The sequence below is a fragment of the Orbicella faveolata genome, unplaced genomic scaffold (genome assembly GCF_042242905.1).
Source record: "Orbicella faveolata isolate gen_17 unplaced genomic scaffold, um_ofav_v1 contig_3, whole genome shotgun sequence".
Lineage (NCBI taxonomy): Eukaryota > Metazoa > Cnidaria > Anthozoa > Scleractinia > Merulinidae > Orbicella > Orbicella faveolata.
This window is the reverse complement of record NW_028301558.1, coordinates 7,657,501-7,680,269: the sequence shown is the minus strand read 5'-3', so window position 1 is coordinate 7,680,269 and position 22,769 is coordinate 7,657,501. Positions and strand designations below refer to the sequence as shown.

Sequence of the window (22,769 nt, the reverse complement as noted above, 5' to 3'; positions counted from 1 at the left end):
AGCGAATATATTGATGGATTACAATGAAACCATAATAAGAAGTCTGAGAAGTAATATATCAAAGACGAAATACCGTGTTTGACCACATTTCCAAACACCGAGAAGAGAGTTGAAAAATACGACGCGCAGCGGAGTACTTTGACGAACTTCGAGGTGTTTGGAAATGCGGTCAAACACTCTCTTGAGTTTTTGATATATCTTCTCAATCGGAACTAAAACTTAGGAGAAAACGGAGAAATAAAATCGTAAAAATCTATGCTAATTATGATCAGATATCCAAACACCGTCATGGTCAAGATTTCCTTTGTTTAAACTTGATGAATTATTAATGAGTTTGAGAAGCATTAGTCGCCTTCCCAGGCAAATAGGACCAAAGTCGGTTATTGACTGTTATAAAGCTAAAGCCAATTGCAATGTAGTCTGATGGAGCAAACGGCGGTTGAGTGCAATCGCTTTTTGTGAAGTTTGAGTTTGTTTCAGCGGAGTGTTTCGTTTGCATGGGAGATAGAGAGTTTTAATATGTTTGACCGCCGACTTTACTTTTACATAATTTTATATATGCTTTTCAAAGTTAAAAGTGAAAACTACAAAAAAATTTAGCGAAGAAAAGTCATAATTAGGACCGTACGATCCGTTTTTCTTCTTTCAGACCTTCTTTGGTCGAATTAACGGTGTACCACAGTGGCACATCATTAGAGCGTTTTCACTCAGATGGCCGACAGCCATGCAAATTTATTAGAACAAAAGAAAGCGTTTATTCATCAAGTAAAGAAGCCTCGACTGTGATCTGTTCTGTTGTACGAATTAAGAACTGTAGGGGGAGACACGAGACGTAGTAGAGTGTTGGTGTCTTTTTCTTGAGTGCTCTACCGCTTCCTAAGTACTTTACAACAGAACAGAGCACAGCCGAGGCTTCTTTATTTGTTTTATGATAAAGAATCCACTAATTTCCGAACACATTCAGCAGATATTTTCAACCTAAACTGTGATAGAAATCTCGAGCTCATAATCTAATTGTTTATTAAAACTAGGGTATAAGGTTTTTGAAGACTAAACTGTTTGGGCGAGTGAAACGCTTTGCTATGTATTCACTTGAACCACCGTTTAGTTAGGGAAGCTGACTCTTTTCGAGCGCCAACCCTTCGTCAGGACATTGGCTAACGCTCAAAACGAAAGCTTCACTATTGACGGCGGCTAATATTGACCTTTACCAACGTCAAGTTGCTGATATAGATGGCTAAGCGTTGAATATTAGGAGTTTTCTGAATCTGACATGATTTTTCCTCCATTCATTTGCAGGCTTCATCAGGAAAATCATCTTGCGGAAGTTGCCGAGGTGGCCGTATGCCTGGTCCCGCGGGACCACTCGGTATGGGGTGCCCCGGTGCTAGAGGGTGTGCCAGGAATTCCAGGTACTCCAGGAACTCCTGGTCTTATGGGACCATCCGGTAAGGAGGGTCCCCGCGGGAATGACGGTGCCAGAGGACCTGTCGGCCCGGTTGGTTCAAAAGGAGACAAGGGTGAGCCAGGGGCTCAAGGAGGTCTCGGCTCTTCAGGCATCGGTAGCTGGAAACAGTGCGTGTTTAAAAAACTGAATGAAGGAAAGGACAATGGCTTAATCAAGGTAAAACTTTAACTGATAAATGAGGATAATTTTTCGATGCGTTTACGAGCCCCGAAGAGACGTAGTTTCATTGTCGAAAACCTAAAATAATGGTTTAATGTTGCTAAAAAGGTTTTATGCAAGTGCACTGTTTACATCGCCTCGTCTAAACACTGGGGAGGGGGGGGGGGGGGGGGGAAGGGGGTTCGGAGAATTATGCAAGAGACAGTTATGCAAACCCTCGACTGCGTCTCGGGTTTGCATAAGTTTCAAGAATTCTCCAAAACCCCCAAATGCTTAGATGAGGCTATTTGAACACGCAAAGTACAAAAGTACCCTATTGCTTTTATAAAATATTTCTCAAGGATGCACGCGAATCTAAATTGTCACAATCATGTTTACATGCTATCATCTAAACACACCTATCGGCCAATGAGCGGACGCGTGGTATATAAGTTATTTTTATAAATATATATTTTATCATTCAAGCGAGAGAGCCGTACTGCGAGAATATCGGCCAAACGTCTTTAAAGTACGGACTGAGCGCAGCGAGGTACGTACAAAAAGAACGAGGGGCAATATTTTCCCAGTACGGTCCCGAGTAACCTTGGTTACTGAGGGATTTATTACTCGACGGAAAATTTTTAGAAAAACACACCTGGAAAAACATCGCAAATTTCACGCGTAAAATTCTTATTGGGAGCCGACTAGGCTTATACTCACGCCTGAGTTCGAAGAAAAGGAAAAGAAATCTTATATGCCAAAGAAAGTTTTTCTCAGAAACGTATACGTTATAACATGACTGTCAAAAATTCTTCAACAGTGATCGCCCGGGATCATTCGGGAAAGCGCTTGGTCCAATTCTTAGAGAGTTTTTAGATAATTTAACACCGGAAATGGAGCAATCTGATCGTTTGATTTTACTCAATGGCCCTCCGAACTATCCTAAGTAAGATGTGCATACACGAGCTCTTTTCGACGCATGTTCATCCGTCAGTACACAGTTCAGCACTGACGACAAGCTGAAAGTTTCGGGGATCTTGCATGGAAAATTCTTGAGATGCAGGGCTACATCTTACTACCTCCTAAACAAAAGCCATCGGCATGTCAGTCCTCGTCATGAATCAGAGAGATTCTTTGGGTCTCCTGGTTTAAAACGAGACTAAGTGGAATAAACCTGCAAAGGATAGGCCAGCTTAGTCAGTAGAAAAATTCTGTTTGTTGCTGTTCTTCAGAGCATCCTGCCTTGGTATTCACATAGGTTGTTTGACCTTAACAAGTCATGTATTCTCGAAATTATTCAGTTTCAAACTTATAAGCTCAAACTAACTTAACTGAAGAGTTACAGACAGTAAAAGAGTTCAAGAGGCTTTGGAAGGAGTTTTGATTTCTCTTCACATTCAATCTTGTAGGAATGTGTTTTTGAAAAAAGATCCGATGATACTGGTTTGCGCGTGTTCTGGAATGGCGCGCTTCGCATCTCCAACTGCAACTTTTGCTGCAAACGCTGGTACTTTACCTTTAATGATGCTGAATGTTATGCGCCCGAAGCCATTGACGGTATTGTCTTTATGAAAACCGGTGGACGGCCAAACGATGTCAAAAGTATCCACCGCGTCCGCCAGATTGAAGGAGTTTGTGAAACGGTCAGCAAGGGCACGGTACGCGTGGGATTCTGGGTCGGAAACTGTGATGGTTTCGGTGACGCTGACGCGTACACAGGATGGAAGTCAGTGTCCCGCATCTACGTGGAGGAGGTTCCGCCCCCGCAGCATTAAACTTTTTAATTTTGATCTGGTCAGCTTGTGTATTTTTTTCCGCGACAAGTTTTTTTAGGTTGATTAATTGATTTTCAACAATACCAAATATGTAATTCATACGTAGAACTGGACACTTCGCTGCATTACAGTTGTATATCATTACTTTCAGTTATGAAAATGAAAAATGTCAACGCTAAGCTGTTATTATAGGCTCGAAAATAATTGAAGTATGGTTGTTACCCATCTTCTTAGGTTAGATGTTTTAATCACTATTCTAGAAAAAAAAATGGTCTTTATGAACACTTTTACTTCTTCCATACTGATGAAAAGTTAAACTGCATGAAGTCTGAAGATAGTGGTTAATTTTTGGGGGCTAAAAAAAATAAAGTAAACTGCTTTGAAAAATGTCATGATCAGTCAAGATTTGTGTTTCACTACTGGACTTTCCTTGCACGAATTGCATAACTTTAACTTCCAACTCAGTAATGTCGTTTTTAAAAGGCCAGTTGTCTCATTGCGAAAAGAAAACGTCTTCTTTGCTAGGCTGTTTTCTAAAACTTTACGAAAATACTTAGTTCTCAGTTCTCTACTCAGATTTTTGTTTTGTATCAGTACGGTCTCAGTTGCCAGTAGCCCATTCTCACTCTCCACACGCATTTGTTTTGTGATCTACCTTCTTAATTTGAGTGGAATGATTTCTGTGAATGTATGCATTATATTCGACGGATGAATGAATGAATGAATGAATGATTGAATGAAAGACTTTATTTAAGTAATGTAGTATTTAACACGAATTGCGCCGTATGTCTCGGCACTCCTGAAAGTGCAAAATCTCCAGCAAGCCTACGCGATACATCACAAAGCCACTAAACTCCATCTACTTTCTGAACGGTTAAAACCATGCATTTATTGTTCGTGTGCTGACACAGGAGCCACAAGAGTATAAAACATAACTCATAGGAAGTACGCAGTGAGTCCCCACATTACCTTTAATGACCATAGTCACAGGAGGTAACAGCTGGAAGCAGCGCGGCTTAAATGTTCTCGAACAGTCAACAAACATCACATGGACAAAATTCGATGTGATAAACTTATCAATAGCCGTTTACTGTCATTCTGACATCAAAGTTTCACACAGATCCTTATATGATATCGCGAGTGGCCTCGGATCCTTAGCCGGTCAAAGCTTGCATTAAAAACCCCGCAACTTATATCTACCCATGTTATACCAGTTGTATTACCTCGTTATACATTATATAAACAATAGCCTCCATTTGTAGCGAAAATATGCTCGGATATTTTAGATATTTGTCCGCGGACATGATCTGTTCCCGAGAGGCGAGCAGTTTTCCGAGAGCGTAGCTCAAGGAAAACTGTCCGTTTCTCGAATTAGATCCCCAGTAATGTTCAAGGACAAATATCCAACTTTATTTACGTGCTAAATTGAGGCTGTTGTAGTTATTATCCTTCAATGTCTTTCGCAACACGCGTAGTTTTGAAAATTGGAGAATATTGACTCGGATATTGTTCAGCTTTTGCTGGGTTTTATTAGGGGTGGCGAATGGTCCTTTAAAAACCTTGGGTCTCGCAAAATTTTCGCTAAATTTCACAGGTCTCGCTGTTTCGTTTGTCTTAGCGGTTATGTGCGTCTCGCAGTCTCGATTTTTTTCGCACAGCTGTCTCGCAGTCTCGTTTAATTTTTTTGTTCAAGGCTAGGAAAGTCGCGAAGTACCGACCGACTTGTTTATTTCTTTTATATAAGCTTAAATGACTTCTTCTTAGAACCTGAACGTCTCGAGCTTGCATTTAAAACACTGTGAAGTCTCGATCTCGCAATTGAACAAGTCAAAATGTCTCGGGCTCGCAAAGATAAATACTGGCCTCGCCCTCTCGCAAAGTCTCACATTTACCATCCACTACCCCCTATGTTCAGTCACTTGACGCATTCAGACCAATCGCGCGCGAGCACAAATATTTGATGGATTGTAACCCTAATTATACATTGGGCTACCTCAGCACATAGTTGCAGCAAGTTACTATTCTTTTCACAATAAAAGTAGTCAGCTGCTAGTCCCTGAAGCTTTACAGGTATAGTCTCTCTAACTGTTCAGGATTCTGGAGGGCTTAGGTTCTCCAGATTCGGTTCGCGATAACGCAGGTAAAATTAATATTAAAAATGACCCAAGAGGACAGAAAAAATCACTTCAGTTAGCGAGGGGTTCGAGTTGCCGAGGGTTCAAGTTACCGAAGTTAAAATTACATTACCGTAGCATTCCGATAGTAAAGACCCCGTTACGTTTGGATTTAGCATGCAAAAGGGGCCGCTACTTTCGGGTAGTCGTCACTTTCGGCTAGTTAAAAAACGTTTGCACGGTAATTCACAGTCGTTTCAGACAAAGCGGACGCGTAAAACATGAAATTAAAAGTCCCATTTATGTATGTTACTAACTACCCACATAAACAATGTAGCTGGTATAAACAAAAAATGCTCTTAATGTTGGTACTGTAGGGCAAAAGTATAATAGTTGCATTACATCGCAATGCAACTGGCTGAACTGATTACAATATATCATTTGACTCTGCTCCCAGACAAATACAGCTTATAAATCATAGTTTCAAGAAAAAATTAGTTGAGATCTAAATAAAATCACTAATAATACATGTAACTCTTCAAGTTGATCAGTCCTGCAGTCACGCTGTTCCATCCGCATTGCATTTGACATTAAAGAGTTTCTCTTGTAGTGACTTCGACTTTCAGGGGGATAGCTACCTTCGGGATTCGATAGGAAAATAAAAAAAATAATAATAACTTTTGGGAAGCCGTTGTTGTCGGGGGAGGAGGACTTTTCATGTACTTGCAGAATATTTAAGACCGAACAGTATCATGAGTATGTGACTTTGCGTGACTCGAGAATATCTTCCAAGTCACGCGAGCAGGCTGACTTTTAGATCATAGCTTTTTCATCATTTTGTGACACTGAAGACACGACTGCTCTGACATCTGATGAGTCGTCAGCTCTAAAGGGATGAAACCACACTTTCTGTAAAATTCAACAGCGTTCAGAGAAGATTGCACAATCAAGCAATCTGCCGAGCAATCTCTTGCTCCCTCCTCCATCTCTTTCATAAGTGCCGATCCCACACCTTTCACACCGCAGTCAGGGTCAACGAAAAGTCCTCTAATCTGCATAGTTTTCCCGTCAGATTCTTTGCAATCCAGAAGACGGCCAAATCCGACAACTTTTCCCAGTTTTTCAGCTACCACTATTTCCTTCGCTGCTATGGAGGGAAGGTACTTTGCTTTGTTTTGCCTTGCAACCCAAACATCTACGTCCTCTGTGCCGTAGTGAGAGGAGCACTTTTTCCTGATGGCTTCTGTGTGGATGTTGTAGATGTCATCCACGTCTCCTTCGATGGCTTTGTGTTTCGATGGTTTTGTGTTCTTGGGCGAGACACTTTATACTCCCATAGTGCCTCCCTCCACTTAGGTGGATAAATGGCTACCAGCGAATTTATTGCTGGGGGGTAACCCTGAGATGGACTAGCATCCCATCCAAGGGGGAGTTGAAACACTCTTAGTCGCTTCATGCTACAGAAACCCGGAGATAATGAGCAAAACATTTTCCGCGTTTGTAAAATCAATAGATATATTTGGTTGTCGGTGTGTTACAAAGCACATAGCATGCAATAATTCATGAATAATTGTCCTGCTGCGACCACCGACTTGAGTTAGCCGCGTTTTGTATACTGCATTGGGCTAATTACCGATCGACATTGAAAAAAGCGAAATGAGAACAATTTTCTTCAGTAGCTGCCTGTACTTCAGATTCAGTGTCTTTGCATGAGTAAACTACACCAAGTGACGGAGGAATGTGTAACTTCACAAGTTACATAACTAAGGTCACGCTTAGCGTTCAATACGTACGTCATTAAGCCGTGGAGCATGTAAACACGACGCTGATGATATTTACCGCTCGCAGAGCGTGTGAAATATTATTAAGAGCGATGGAGACTAGTGAGACGGACATATTTTTCATTTTCCTTGTGTCTTTTCAGAGATTGAACAAACAGGGTGAGTAACAATGATAACAACTATTAGTCAGCTAAAGTTGCCCTGAGAGGTTTTCTTTTCATCTTGCTCTCCGTTGATCTCTTACGTTAATCACTAACTGATTATCAAAACAAATCAAAAACGTTCTGGAGTTAATAAGCGCAATTAGAGTAACTTAACTTTTTCCTTGTAAATAAATAGCTACAAAAAGTTCCTTGTTTAATATCATTGGTTGCCTGTGTGTATAAAAATGTTTCCATAATAGAAACATTATTAGTCTGCTGCGAAGCTGACGAGACGTGTTGTTAAAGTGTGGTAAGTGGCTAATGTTTATGTTAGGCTTTAATTTGCACATGCACAGCTGGCTTAGCTGCAAAAAAAAGAGGCAAATGAAGTTGAAAGGAAACCGAATGCAAATGGTATTAGCCTTAGTAGCAGAAAAATGACTAAAATACTAAAATAAGCGCGAAATGCACACAACGGGTTTAATGACAAGTTAAAATTACATGTATGCATCTTTGTTCTTTGAGTTTCCAATCGGTAGATCAAATAATGATGGAATGGCGATTTCGCTAAAGGTGAAAGAAATGAATCACTTTTCCATTATTGAGCCAAGCATAACTTATAGCAAGCCATGTGTAACACAATAAGAATCTAGCTTGCGTCCTTGCACCATAGGTTTCCCGTAATCCAGAGCCGGTTTCTGCGAGGTCTCAGGTTCGACTTCCGTTAGGAGGCTCAGAAATTATATTTTCTGATTAATTCGACTTGTGCTCACTTGTTAACTGGGACTGAGGCCGAGACTGGTAATAATTATTATTGACTTATTTCAACCTGATGATTCAAGTAGACTGCATGAGCTCCAGTTGCCTTTCAGTACAAACTAAATGCTGTATATTGCTTTGGACTAATTGCCTATCGACATTGAAAACAGCAAAATTTGAAAATTCTCTTCTGCAGACTGTCTCTTCTTCAGATTCAGTAGAGAGGTTTGCGGTCGAACTTGGATCTATTTAAGGCCTTAAATTAAGCGCGCGGAGCGTGTAAACGCTTCGCTAACAATATATTAAAAGCAATGGAGACTACTGAGAAGGACAATCATGTTTTCCATTGTCGTTGTGTCTTTTCAGAGACTGTACAAACAGGCAGGGACTGATAGCAATTATTAGTCAGCTAAAGCTGTTCTATTGCATTTTCTTTTCATCTGACTTTCCGTCAAATCTCTTACGTTAATCGCTAATTGTTTAAAAATATCCAAAGTCGTTCGAACCGCGCTCAAGTTAATAAGCGCAACTAGTTTAACTTTTTCCATGTTTAGATCGGTTTTCAATTGTGTGTCGAAGGTAATTAGACAATTACTTATCGTTTTGGTTTTGGTTTTACTACGGTTTGAGATTGGCTGAGTAGTTTAACTGTTAAGTAATTGGTTTGGTTTCACGTAAGGGCCAAACCACTCCCTTAATGTTTCATGAAGGCTATATTTGCTTGGTTTATATATTTCTGAACCAAGTTTGGCAGATGAGCTTTCTTTGGTCTCCAGTTTATTTTAATTTGGGAGTTGTGACAAAATGTCAGATTATGACGTCATAATTGATGACGTCATCAAAACGTGCTATAATTTTTTGTAAAATCTGATGGAAAGATTATGTCATTGGAAAGGCCTTGACTTGAGGAGTAAAATGCCGGAAACCGTTTTTTGCTGTGATGATTATTTTTTGAGATATGGCAAAATAAATATTTTTTTGTTGTCCCCCCCGGAATTTGCTTAACCATACTGTCCTTCTTAAGTCAGTCTCTCTGGTTTGTTTTTTTCAGTTTTATTCTAGAAAGGCTAATAATCTAGAAAAATAGAAAGCTTGATGTTGTCAAAAATCGTATGGTTTTAGAAATTTGATTTTCGGCTCTGTTAGGATGGTATTAACAGTAAAAAAACGGGTGACGTCACAGGTTATGACGTAACAAAACTAATTTTAACGCAATAACACTAGAGGGATAATTTTTTATTCCGATTTTCTTCTTTGTTTTTGCTTTAGTCATCTGGCACATCACATGTGCAACATAGCTGCATTTACTGGAACAAAATTACAACTCCAATTTGGGGATTTTTCTCAAAGGGGGACCCCATATTTTGCAGAGTTATTTTTCATATTTAAAAATGCCATATTTCATTCAATTTTTGTGATATGGACAAAATTTTTTCAGGTTTCAGCTCCCCTTGATGTGCTCTTTCGAACGCATTGTAAAAAATATGCATATTAAAAACTTCAAAAGTGGCAAAAAACATGACGTCATGACTGTGACGTCACAACTTTGACATTTACTGACATTTTTCACGTAAATATAATTGGCAATAGGTCTCCTGCCCATCTGCCAAGTTTGGTGTAGAAAGAGGCAATACTTTTTAAGTAATGCGAAATAATGTGAAATACCCAAGAACTGACGAAACATTTGGGGGGTGGTCTGGCCCATACTTTTGGTTTTAAGACGCTCAATTGAAAACCGCTCTATTAATAACAGCAAACCATTCATACGCTAATCACTTATATTGTTGTTCAAAACAAATAAAAAAAAGCTGCTTAAGTGAATGAGCACAATCGGACTAACTTTTTCCTTGTTCATTTTAAAAATAACCATAGAAAGTTCCTTGTTTAATATCATTGGTAGCCTGTGTGTATATGATAAGTGTTTGTATATTAGAAACGTTATTGAATATTAAAAACCAATATTAAAAACAGCAAAATGAGAATTATTTAGATTTCCACAGAAGCGCTTCTACTTAATCAAGCGCGCAGGGCGTGTAAACACGTCGCTAAAAATATATTAAAAGCGATGGAGACTAGTAAGGACATGTTTATAAGTTAATCACTAACTGAATCTCAAAATAAATTAATAAATAAAAGTTCTGGAGTTAATAAGCGCAATTAGAATAACCCAACTTTTTCCTTGTTTATAAATAGCCACAAAAAGTTCCTTGTCTAATACCATTGGTTGCCCGTGTGTATAAAAATGTTCATACGATGATAACAGAAACACTATTAACCTGCTGTAAAGCTGACGAGACGTGTTGAAGCTGGATAAGTCGGTGTTGGTCATGTTAGCTTTTGATTTGCACATGCACGCTTGGCTTTATTTAGCTGAAAAAAGAGGCAAATGAAGTTGAAAATTAAAGAAAACGAGTGCAAATCGTATTTAGCCACAGTAGCAGAAAAATGACTAAATACTAAAATAAACGCGAAATGCACGCCACGGGTTTACTGACAAGTTAAGATTATGCATGTGTGTTCTTTCGGTGAGTAAGCAAAAAGCTAATTTTTTAATCTGTATATTAAATAATGATGTGATGGTGAGTTCACTGAAGGTGAAAGAAATGAAGAAGAAGTGGCTCAGCTGTAATAACTTTGGTCAGTTTAATATTATTCGACTTAGAAGTTAGCTAGTACGTCAACATAAGAATCTAGCTTACGTCCTTGCATTAGTACGTAATTCCCATATTTCAGCACGTGGTTAGAACGTCTAACCGTATATGAAAGGTGTTTGGTTCGACTTTCGTCGGAAGACCATGAATTCTATTTTCTAAATCAGTAATTCTACTTGTTTTCACTTGTTCATTTATTTCAACCTTGTGATTTAACTTTACTGAACTCCAGTTGGCTTTCAGTACAAACTAAATGCTGTATATATACTGCTTTGGACTAATTGCCTATCGATATTAAATGCAGCAAAATGAGAATGATTGATTTCTGCAGAAGCGCCTCTACTTCAGATTCATTGTAGACATTTGCGGCAAACTTGGATCTAAAGGTCTCTAATCAAGCGCGCGGAGCGTGTAAACACGTCGCTAACAATAAATTAAAAGCGATGGAAACTGCTGAGAAGGACTTGTTTTCTATTGTCGTCGTATCATTTCAGAGACTGTACAAACAGGCAGGGACTGATAGCAATTATTAGGGAGGTAAACCTGCTCTGAGGCGTTTTCTTTTCATCTGACTTTCTGTCAAATCTCTCATGTTAATCACTAATTGTTAAAAAAAGTCGTTGAAATAAAGGGCAACTAAAGTAACTTAATTTTTTCCGTGTTTATTAATAACCCCAAAACTTTCATACGTAGAGCACTCTTTGTTGCTCAAAACAAATAAAAAAGGTTCTAAAGTTGATAAGCGCAATTGGAATAACTTTTTTCCTGTTTAGTTTAAAATAACCACCCCCAGGGCAAGTTCCTTGTCCAATAGCATTGGTTGCCTATGTGCATAAGAAAAGGTTGTGACATTGATCTGCTGTGAAGCTGACGAGACGTGTTGTTGAAGATTGGTAATTTGGCGACGTTCATTTTTACTTGATATTCTACATGTGAATGCCCGGCTTTTTTAGCTGCAAAAACACGAGGCGATGAAAAATAAACGAATGCAAATGGTATTTAATACCTCTTACTAACCGAGTTCGAGGTCCGTACTGTAAGTTACGGACCGAGTTTTTTCCCCTTCGATTTATGGCCCAAGCGCGAAGCGCGCGGGTCATAAATCGAAGGGGAAAAAAACAAACGAGGATCCGTAACTTACAGTACGGACCGAGAATACGAGGTTAGTAAGATATTTATTATATCTCTACTGTGATCCTGACGGGTTCGGAAATGATTTCTATTGACGCAGACTCCGAAAGGCTTCAAAGCAAAACGAGTCAATTTGAAATTGTTTAAGTCGTTAGCACGCTTTATTACACAATTTAGAGAATAAGAAAGTTCTAAACTTTCACTTACTATGAAAGTAAAGAACACTTAGCGATGAATCACAAAACAGTTTGGCAACAAAACCAACTTTAAATTTTAGCGGGCCGCACAGGAGAGTACGGCTCGCTAAATCGACCAATCACAGCGCGCTTACTAACTGAGATATAATAATCCTTAGTAGTACTAAAATAGGCACGAAATGCACACTACGGGGCATATTCAGTCAGAGTGACGCGTTTTGACCAATCTCGCGCGAGCGAAAATATTGATGGATTACAATGAAACCATAATAAGAAGTCTGAGAGGCTTTAATCGCCTTCCCAGGTAAATACGACCAAAGACAGTTATCATATTGACTGTTATAAAGCTAAAGCCAATGCACTGTAGTCACTAGCCAGTCACAACGGATATAGACAATCCAGTGTGCCAATCAAAAATCCAAGCAAATACGTGTCACTTCTGATTGGATGAGAAAGTGGCGCCAGTTTTTTTAACCCAATCAATTGGCGAAGTAATGCAAAATCAAGGTAAATGTGACTTACTTTCTATACTCAATGAAAACCGTTCCATCTACACGCACATTTTTTTTTTTTTAATTTTATATCTCATTAGGTTGAACATGATGCTGACAGTTCACTTCACCCTACTGGCAGTTCTGCAGTTACCCTGCACGTCCTACGCTACTTTATATGGCGGATGCTGCTCAAAACCGGTAGGACCTGTGCAAAAAATGAACCATACAAGTGTTAAAACACCTTGCAGTATCTAGAAATATACGAAGATCATTTCAGTTATGATTATATCTCATATGAATGTGCAGGGTTAGCGCTTAGTTCATTGCACGCCAGAGATTGTAAGGATCATTATCAAAATAATAGCTGATGGAGCAAAAGCCGTTTGAGTCCAATTGTTTTTTGTGAAGTCGTGGAGAAATTGTTAATTGAAAACTATCGATACTACAATATACAAGTGAATATATGAAAGATCATATAATTATTTGAACTGCGGAGAAAGATATGAAGACAATGTAATAAGATATGAAGGCAATGTAATGCGAAGATACTGCGATGTACAGGTTGTGCTTTTAGCATTTTCTCGACGTACGTAAGTTTCACTAATTACTGATAGGAATTCATGAAGTTTGAGTTTGTTTCAGCGGAGTGTTTCGTTTGAGAGATAGAGAGTTTTAGTATGTTTGACCGCCGACTTTACTTTTACATAATTTTATATATGCTTTTCAAAGTTAAAAGTGAAAACTACAGGAGAATTTCACGAAGAAAAGTCATGATTAGGACCGTACGATCCTTTTTTCTTCTTTCAGACCTTCTTTGGCCACATTAACGGTGTACCACAGTGGCACACCATTAGAGAGTTTTCACTCAGGTGGCCGACAGTCATGCAAATTTATTAGAACAAAAGAAAGTGTTTATTCATCAAGTAAAGAAGCCTCGACTGTGATCTGTTCTGCTGTAAGCACGCTAGAAGCGGTAGAGCACATATTAAGAAGTGTAGGGGGAAACACGAGACGTAGTGGAGTATCCGAGGCTTCTTTATTTGTTTTATGATAAAGAATCCACTAATTTCCGAACACATTCAGCAGATATTTTCAACCCAAACTGTCATAGAAATCTCGAGCTCATAATCTAATTGTTTATGAGAACTAGGGTATAAGGTTTTTGAAGACTAAACTGTTTGGGCGAGTGAAACGCTTTGCTATGTATTGACTTGAATCACCGTTTAGTTAGGGAAGCTGACTCTTTTCGAGCGCCAACCCTTCGTCAGGACATTGGCTAATGCTCAAAATGAAAGCTTCACTATTGACGGCGGCTAATATTGACCTTTACCAACGTCAAGTTGCTGATATAGATGGCTAAGCGTTGAATATTAGGAGTTTTCTGAATCTGACATGATTTTTCCTCCATTCATTTGCAGGCTTCATCAGGAAAATCATCTTGCGGAAGTTGCCGAGGTGGCCGTATGCCTGGTTCCGCGGGACCACTCGGTATGGGGTGCCCCGGTACTTGAGGGTGTGGCTGTGTGCCAGGAATTCCAGGTACTCCAGGAACTCCTGGTCTTATGGGACCATCCGGTAAGGAGGGTCCCCGCGGGAATGACGGTGCCAGAGGACCTGTCGGCCCGGTTGGTTCAAAAGGAGACAAGGGTGAGCCAGGGGCTCAAGGAGGTCTCGGCTCTTCAGGCATCGGTAGCTGGAAACAGTGCGTGTTTAAAAAACTGAATGAAGGAAAGGACAATGGCTTAATCAAGGTAAAACTTTAACTGATAAATGAGGATAATTTTTCGATGCGTTTACGAGCCCCGAAGAGACGTAGTTTCATTGTCGAAAACCTAAAATAATGGTTTAATGTTGCTAAAAAGGTTTTATGCAAGTGCACTGTTTACATCGCCTCGTCTAAACACTGGGGAGGGGGGGGGGGGGGAGGAAGGGGGTTCGGAGAATTATGCAAGAGACAGTTATGCAAACCCTCGACTGCGTCTCGGGTTTGCATAAGTTTCAAGAATTCTCCAAAACCCCCAAATGCTTAGATGAGGCTATTTGAACACGCAAAGTACAAAAGTACCCTATTGCTTTTATAAAATATTTCTCAAGGATGCACGCGAATCTAAATTGTCACAATCATGTTTACATGCTATCATCTAGACACACCTATCGGCCAATGAGCGGACGCGTAGTATATAAGTTATTTTTATAAATATATATTTTATCATTCAAGCGAGAGAGCCGTACTGCGAGAATATCGGCCAAACGTCTTTAAAGTACGGACTGAGCGCAGCGAGGTACGTACAAAAAGAACGAGGGGCAATATTTTCCCAGTACGGTCCCGAGTAACCTTGGTTAATGAGGGATTTATTACTCGAGGGAAAATTTTTAGAAAAACACACCTGGAAAAACATCGCAAATTTCACGCGTAAAATTCTTATTGGGAGCCGACTAGGCTTATACTCACGCCTGAGTTCGAAGAAAAGGAAAAGAAATCTTATATGCCAAAGAAAGTTTTTCTCAGAAACGTATACGTTATAACATGACTGTCAAAAATTCTTCGACAGTGATCGCGCGGGATCATTAGGGAAAGCGCTTGGTCCAATTCTTAGAGAGTTTTTAGATAATTTAACACCGGAAATGGAGCAATCTGATCGTTTGATTTTACTCAATGGCCCTCTGAACTATCCTAAGTAAGATATGCATACACGAGCTCTTTTCGACGCATGTTCATCCGTCAGTACACAGTTCAGCACTGACGACAAGCTGAAAGTTTCGGGGATCTTGCATGGAAAATTCTTGAGATGCAGGGCTACATCTTACTACCTCCTAAACAAAAGCCATCGGCATGAATCAGAGAGATTCTTTGGGTCTCCAGGCTTAAAACGAGACTAAGTGGAATAAATGAACGTTACAAACCTGCAAAGGATAGGCCAGCTTAGTCAGTAGAAAAATTCTGTTTGTTGCTGTTCTTCAGAGCATCCTGCCTTGGTATTCACATAGGCTGTTTGACCTTAACAAGTCATGTATTCTCGAAATTATTCAGTTTCAAACTTATAAGCTCAAACTAACTTAACTGAAGAGTTACAGGCAGTAAAAGAGTTCAAGAGGTTTTGGAAGGAGTTTTGATTTCTCTTCACTTTCAATCTCGTAGGAATGTGTTTTTGAAAAAAGATCCAATGATACTGGCTTGCGCGTGTTCTGGAATGGCGCGCTTCGCATCTACAACTGCAACTTTTGCTGTAAACGTTGGTACTTTACCTTTAATGATGCAGAATGTTATGCGCCCGAAGCCATTGACGGTATTGTCTTTATGAAAACCGGTGGACGGCCAAACGATGTCAAAAGTATCCACCGCGTCCGCCAGATTGAAGGAGTTTGTGAAACGGTCAGCAAGGGCACGGTACGCGTGGGATTCTGGGTCGGAAACTGTGATGGTTTCGGTGACGCTGACGCGTACACAGGATGGAAGTCAGTGTCCCGCATCTACGTGGAGGAGGTTCCGCCCCCGCAGCATTAAACTTTTTAATTTTGATCTGGTCAGCTTGTGTATTTTTTTCCGCGACAAGTTTTTTTAGGTTGATTAATTGATTTTCAACTATACCAAATATGTAATTCATACGTAGAACTGGACACTTCGCTGCATTACAGTTGTATATCATTACTTTCAGTTATGAAAATGAAAAATGTCAACGCTAAGCTGTTATTATAGGCTCGAAAATAATTGAAGTATGGTTGTTATCCATCTTCTTAGGTTAGATGTTTTAATCACTATTCTAGAAAAAAAATGGTCTTTATGATTACTTTTACTTCTTCCATACTGATGAAAAGTTAAACTGCATGAAGTCTGAAGATAGTGGTTAATTTTTGGGGGCTAAAAAAAATAAAGTAAACTGCTTTGAAAAATATCACGATCAGTCAAGATTTGTGTTTCACTGGTGGACTTTCCTTGCACGAATTGCGTAACTTTAACTTCCAACTCAGTAATGTCGTTTCTAAAAGGCCAGTTGTCTCATTGCGAAAAGAAAACGTCTTCTTTGCTAGGCTGTTTTCTAAAACTTTACGAAAATACTTAGTTCTCAATTCTCTACTCAGATTTTTGTTTTGTATCAGTACGGTCTCAGTTGCCAGTAGCCCATTCTCACTCTCCACACGCATTTGTTTTGTGATCTACCTTCTTAATTTGAGTTGAATGATTTCTGTGAATGTATTCATTATATTCGGCGGATGAATGAAAGAATGATTGAATGAAAGACTTTATTTAAGTAATTGCGCCGTATGTCTCAGCACTACTGAAAGTGCAAAATCTCCAGCAAGCCTACGCGATACATCACAAAGCCACTAAACTCCATCTACTTTCTGAACGGTTAAAACCATGCATTTATTGTTCGTGTGCTGACACAGGAGTCACAAGAGTATAAAACATAACTCATAGGAAGTACGCAGTGAGTCCCCACATTACCTTTAATCACCATTGTCACAGGAGGTAACAGCTGGAAACAGCGCGGCTTAAATGTTCTCGAACAGTCAACAAACATCACATGGGCAAAATTCGATGTGATAAACTTATTAATAGCCCTTTACTGTCATTCTGACATCAAAGTTCCACACAGATCCTTATATGATATCGCGAATGGCCCCAGATCCTTAGCCGGTTAAAGCTTGCATTTAAAACCCCGCAACTTATATCTACCCATGTTATACCAGTTGTATTACCTCGTTATACATTACATAAAGAATAGTCTCGATTTGGAGCGAAAATATGCTCGGGTATTTCAGATATTTGTCCGCGGACATGATCTGTTCCCGAGAGGCGAACAGTTTTCCGAGAGCGTAGCTCAAGGAAAACTGTCCGTTTCTCGAATTAGATAATGTTCAAGGACAAATATCCGACGTTATTTACGTGCTAAATTGAGGCTGTTGTAGTGATTATCCTTCAATGTCTTTCGCAACACGCGTAGTTTTGAAAATTGGGGAATATTGACTCGGATATTGTCCAGCTTTTGCTGGGTTTTATTAGGGGTGGCGAATGGTCCTTTAAAAACCTTGGGTCTCGCAAAATTTTCGCTAAATTTCACAGGTCTCGCTGTTTCGTTTGTCTTAGCGGTTATGTGCGTCTCGCAGTCTCGTTTAATTTTTTTGTTCAAGGCTAGGAAAGTCGCGAAGTACCGACCGACTTGTTTATTTCTTTTATATAAGCTTAAATGACTTCTTCTTAGAACCTGAACGTCCCGAGCTCGCATTTAATTAAAACACTGAGAAGTCTCGATCTCGCAATTGAAGAAGTCAAAATGTCTCGGGCTCGAAAAGATAAATGCCAGTCTGGCCTTCTCGCAAAGTCTCACATTTACCATCCACCATCCCTTCTATTCAGTCACTTGACGCATTTAGACCAATCGCGCGCGAGCACAAATATTTGATGGACTATAACCCTAATTATACATTGGGCTACTTCAGCACATAGTTGCAGCAAGTCACTATTCTTTTCACGGTAAAAGTAGTCAGCTGCTAGTCCTTGAAGTACAGTCTGTATAACTGTTCAGGATTCTGGAGGGCTTTGGTTCTCCAGATTCGGTTCGCGATAACGCGGGTAAAATTAATATTACAAAATGACCCAAGAGGACAGGAAAAATCAATTCAGTTAGCGAGGGGTTCGAGTTGCCGAGGGTTCAAGTTACCGAAGTTAAAATTACATTTCCGTAGAATTCCGATAGTAAAGACCCCGTTACTTTTGGATTTAGCAGGCGAAAGGGGCCGCTACTTTCGGGTAGTCGTCACTTTCGGCCAGTTAAAAAAAGTTTGCACGATAATTCACAGTCGTTTCAGACAAAGCGGACGCGTAAAACATGAAATTAAAAGTCCCATTTATGTATGTTACTAACTACCCACATAAACAATGTAGCTGGTATAAACAAAAAATGCCTTTAATGTTGGTACTGTAGGGCAAAAGTATAATAGTTGCATTACATCGCAATGCAACTGGCTGAACTGATTACAATATATCATTTGACTCTGCTCCCAGACAAATACAGCTTATACATCATAGTTTCAAGAAAAAAATTAGTTGAGTTCTGAATAAAATCACTAATAATACACGTAACTCTTCAAGTTGATCAGTTCTGCAGTCACGCTGTTCCATCCGCATTGCATTTGACGTTAAAGAGTTTCTCTTGTAGTGTCTTCTACTTTCAGGGGGATAGCTACTTTCGGGAATCGATAGGAAAATAATAATAATAAAAAATAACTTTTGGGAAAGCGTTGTTGTCGGGGGAGGAGGACTTTTCATGTACTTGGAGAATATTTAAGACCGAACAGTATCATGACTATGTGACTTTGCGTGACTCGAGAATATCTTCCAAGTCACGCGAGCAGGCTGACTTGTAGATCATAGCTTTTTCATCATTTTGTGACACTGAAGACACGACTGCTCCGACACCCGATGAGTCGTCAGCTCTAAAGGGATGAAACCACACTTGCTGTAAAATTCAACAGCATTCAGAGAAGATTGCACAATCAAGCAATCTGCCGAGCAATCTCTTGCTCTCTCCTCCATCTCTTTCATAAGTGCCGATCCCACACCTTTCACACCGCAATCAGGGTCAACGAAGAGTCCTCTAATCTGCATAGTTTTCCCGTCAGATTCTTTGCAATCCAGCAGATGGCCAAATCCGACAACTTTTCCCAGTTTTTCAGCTACCACTATTTCCTTCGCTGCTATGGAGGGAAGGTACTTTGCTTTGTTTTGCCTTGCAACCCAAACATCTACGTCCTCTGTGCCGTAGTGAGAAGAGCACTTTTTCCTGATGGCTTCTGTGTGGATGTTGTAGATGTCATCCACGTCTCCTTCGATGGCTTTACGAATAGTCAAGTCGTCCACCATTTTGTTTTTGCGTCCGCGAGTACGGAGAGAAGTAATCAGCGGTAAAGAAATCCCATAATGCACTTCAGATTTGAAATTAAGATGGCCGACATGTGGGTTTCATTCGATGCAACTAAAACGTCAGATAGAATGTAAATTTTGAGGACAAATTGAGTTGCTGTGGAATTTTTAGACACGCTCTTTCGTGGTGAGGGATTGGTGTCGTTTGGAAGGATATTTTCAGGTGGGGTATCCATCCAAAAGGTTGAGCATGTCGGAGTTAACGACGTGGGTTTCTGATAAGTTGCACGATGTTCTTGGTTTCTCTGACAAATACACGACGGAATACCTCATCGGACTCGCTAGGAACTCCGCAAGCCCCGAATCCATGGTGCAGCGAGTATCAGAAGGTTTAAATGTGGATAGTAAGATGGAAGCCTTCGCTGCGGAGCTGTGGTCTAAAATGCCTCGCAAGACTCAGCCAGCCGAACATCCGTATCGAGCAAAAGAAAGAGCTCTGATTGAGCAGAGACAGAAATTTACGGGCTATACTTTGGTTTCTGATGACGATGACGACGAAGAACAACTGATCCGAGCTAAGGAATCTAAGAAGAACACGAAACGGAAACATCTGCGAAGGAAAACAGAATCGTCTAGCTCGGATGAAGATTCTCCTGGTGGCGTTACAGGTGCGCCGAAGGAGACTCCAAACGAGTCTGACTCTGATGAGTGGGAAAAGGAAGAAGAGGAAAGAAGGAAAGACTTACAGGAGAGGGACGCCTTTGCTGATAGATTGAAGCAACGGGATAAGGAGAAGACAAGGAGTATCATGGAGAGATCAGACAAAAAGGTCAGCTAATTCAGTTGCTTACTTGTCTGGACAGTGTAAAAGATAGACTGTGGACTGTGGACTGTGGACTGCGGACTGCAGACTGCAGACCAGGGGTAAAATGCAGTCTGAGGGTAAAACGCAAACTGCAGACCAGGGGTATAATGTAGACTTTTTAACTGAATCGTGTTACCATTTCCATCATTGAGAGCTACCCCTGAACCGGCTAACCAAAGTACATGTATTGTTCAGGCTAACTGGAGTGCAGACTCTGACTGTGATAAGTCCAAATAACCCTGTTTATGATTAACACTCAATGATGGAAACAACATGAGAAATTATCCCTTAAAGGTCTGTAGTCTGCGCTCTGCATTTTACCTTCAGTCTGCATTTTAAAATACCTCCAGTCTGCCGTCTGCAATCTGTAGTCTGCAGTCTCCATTTTACATTGACCATTTACCTACAACACTAGGGTCAATTTCCGCCGTGCTCTCATGTCTGGTCTATGTTCCTCCCTGAGAAGAATGGCTGGATGCGTACGTATACTCATAATTTAATTCATGGAGCAATCCTGGTTGCTGGAAATGTCATCTGATTACAACCTGAACAGGCCCAAATGACACCTACAGTACAGCTCGAAACATTTGTACATTTTCTGTTCTCTTTTTAAAGATTTTGTTCAATTCTTCCAACCTATTTTGTTTCACATTACTGCTGTGGAAAGGCACTATATACATAGATACTGTGTTCTTAGGAAGCAGCACTGCTCGACTACAGTGTAGCAAACTGGTCATAACAAAGGTCACATGTTTGTCTGCATAGTTTCTGCTGTTAAGTTGACATCCTGTAAATTGCCATTTAAGTTTTGCTAGTTAGGTTTTGCTTTACGCATGCTTTGGCTGATTTAAAAATTTAATTTTGCCTGGCTCCAGAGACTGGAATCACCATCCTTAAAGAAGGTAATACATTGACTGACTACAGTGTATTTTGTTTCTGGAGCCCAATGTTTACATGTAGAGCTGTAGGTTTATCGCTCTCTTTGTTGACTTTGTTATCTGATGTTCCAGAACTCAAGATTCAAATTTTCCCGATCCTCTTGGTTGAATAAGGAACACATCTTGGCCATTGACCAACTTCTAGCATTTTAAGCTTTGGATCTTAAACGTCTCTAAAGTTCTCTCCCATAACATTTATCAATTCCACACTGTCCACCATCCAGGGCCACCACCAAACTGATGAGATTTAATTTATGCCTGACAAAAATCTGTGGGCGGTTATCTGATTGGCTAAGACTAACAAAAGAATCCTCACGCATCCAGCTGTGGCTCTGAAGGAGGATCTTTGGCAGGTCTTTAGAAGTTGTGTAGTGAATGTTCATGCGGCATGGTTTCTTTACAAAGGTGAAATAAGGTGAAAAATACTGGATGACACTGTCAATCAAGTTTTGTTTGCTACATGTATGTACTTTTGTACGTGTAGTCTCATTTTATGTTTTCAAATGAAATTGAGGTTCTAATTAATGAGCCCAATCTTGATAGTCGAGAGTTGCAATAATCGAATGTTCACTCCTCTATTCTAAATGTTATCTCATGGAAGATTTGCCAAGATCAAAAAACAGAAACAAAAAACAAAGTGAAACAAAAACTGTGAGGGTTGACTGTATATTGCACAATTTCATGTTCATGTGGATGACGTGTTTCACTGAAACTCGGTTCCAAAATCTCATCCCGCCCCCAAATTCCTACATGTACCTCCCCAATTCCTATCCCCCAATTTCCATCCCCTGTTCCAATTACTTTCCTCTTCTCCTTTTCCTAAGACAAAAGAGGGAGATCCGCATAATGTACATAGTAAATATTCTCACCAAATAATGTATTTTCTAACCCAAAGGCATTTGAAGAGGCAGCAAAAAGACTTAAATTGGATGAGGAGGATAGAAAGAAAATGGTAAGCAAGGCTGCAACTGTCAGTAGTATATGTAATTTTTGCATGCATATTTTTATTATTATGGAACAATCGCTGCCACCTCATTACATGTGTAATGGCCACTTTATTCTGGCCCGAACAAAGTTCAGTCTGTCATTTTTTATTTAAAGGACTCCTAATGTAGCCTGTTGGTGACCAGATTAACAGGGTTGTACTGTACTTGTTTGCGCAAGGATAGAAGGCAAATTTTATGCAGCACTTTCTTGAAATAAGATTTGAAGTAGATGGCAGCCCTGGCACAGCACCCATCAGAAAGTAATACATGTACAAGAGGCCTGTAGCAACATCCTTGCGAGGGAAGATGTTGAAAAACTGCTAATGTTTTGGCCACTAAGAATTCACAACAGAATATATGTACACGTACCTGCTGGAGCTCCAGCGACAACCAGGCCTTATTGAAAGGACTGTTACCGGTACTACAGAGATTTAGCTTAGTGTAATTAAAATCAATGCTCTGTT

General features: G+C 40.0%; 3 protein-coding genes across 3 annotated transcripts in view; all 3 read left to right on the top strand.

Moving 5' to 3' along the window:
* The first annotated feature begins 977 nt into the window (after window positions 1-977).
* On the top strand, window positions 978-3,768 carry LOC149106222 (collagen triple helix repeat-containing protein 1-like). Its single transcript, XM_089297801.1, has 2 exons — window positions 978-1,624; window positions 3,016-3,768. Exons 1-2 carry the CDS (start codon window positions 1,274-1,276, stop codon window positions 3,379-3,381), a joined length of 717 nt encoding a protein of 238 aa, XP_089153927.1. The 5' UTR covers window positions 978-1,273; the 3' UTR covers window positions 3,382-3,768.
* Window positions 3,769-12,338: 8,570 nt separating this feature from the next.
* Window positions 12,339-16,558, top strand: LOC110060393 (uncharacterized). Its single transcript, XM_089297828.1, has 4 exons — window positions 12,339-12,849; window positions 14,070-14,121; window positions 14,182-14,402; window positions 15,791-16,558. Exons 1-4 carry the CDS (start codon window positions 12,652-12,654, stop codon window positions 16,154-16,156), a joined length of 837 nt encoding a protein of 278 aa, XP_089153954.1. The 5' UTR covers window positions 12,339-12,651; the 3' UTR covers window positions 16,157-16,558.
* Window positions 16,559-19,581: 3,023 nt separating this feature from the next.
* The window catches only part of LOC110060382 (pre-mRNA-splicing factor ATP-dependent RNA helicase DHX16-like), a 21,378-nt gene continuing 18,190 nt past the window's right edge, over window positions 19,582-22,769 (top strand). Inside the window, exons 1-2 of the mRNA XM_020767153.2 lie at window positions 19,582-20,345; window positions 22,215-22,271. Of these exons, the coding sequence (XP_020622812.2) occupies window positions 19,767-20,345; window positions 22,215-22,271 (636 nt within the window). The 5' untranslated portion in view covers window positions 19,582-19,766. The remainder of the gene's footprint in view (window positions 20,346-22,214; window positions 22,272-22,769) is intronic.

Bases quoted from the DNA above. Each gene is read 5' to 3' on its own strand.
- LOC110060393 (XM_089297828.1), top strand. From the start codon at position 12,652: ATGCAAAATCAAGGTAAATGTGACTTACTTTCTATACTCAATGAAAAC. The intron at 14,122-14,181 runs GTTCCGCGGGAC...GCTGTGTGCCAG, and splicing joins CCGAGGTGGCCGTATGCCTG to GAATTCCAGGTACTCCAGGA. The intron at 14,403-15,790 runs GTAAAACTTTAA...TCAATCTCGTAG, and splicing joins AGGACAATGGCTTAATCAAG to GAATGTGTTTTTGAAAAAAG.
- LOC149106222 (XM_089297801.1), top strand. From the start codon at position 1,274: ATGATTTTTCCTCCATTCATTTGCAGGCTTCATCAGGAAAATCATCTT. The intron at 1,625-3,015 runs GTAAAACTTTAA...TCAATCTTGTAG, and splicing joins AGGACAATGGCTTAATCAAG to GAATGTGTTTTTGAAAAAAG.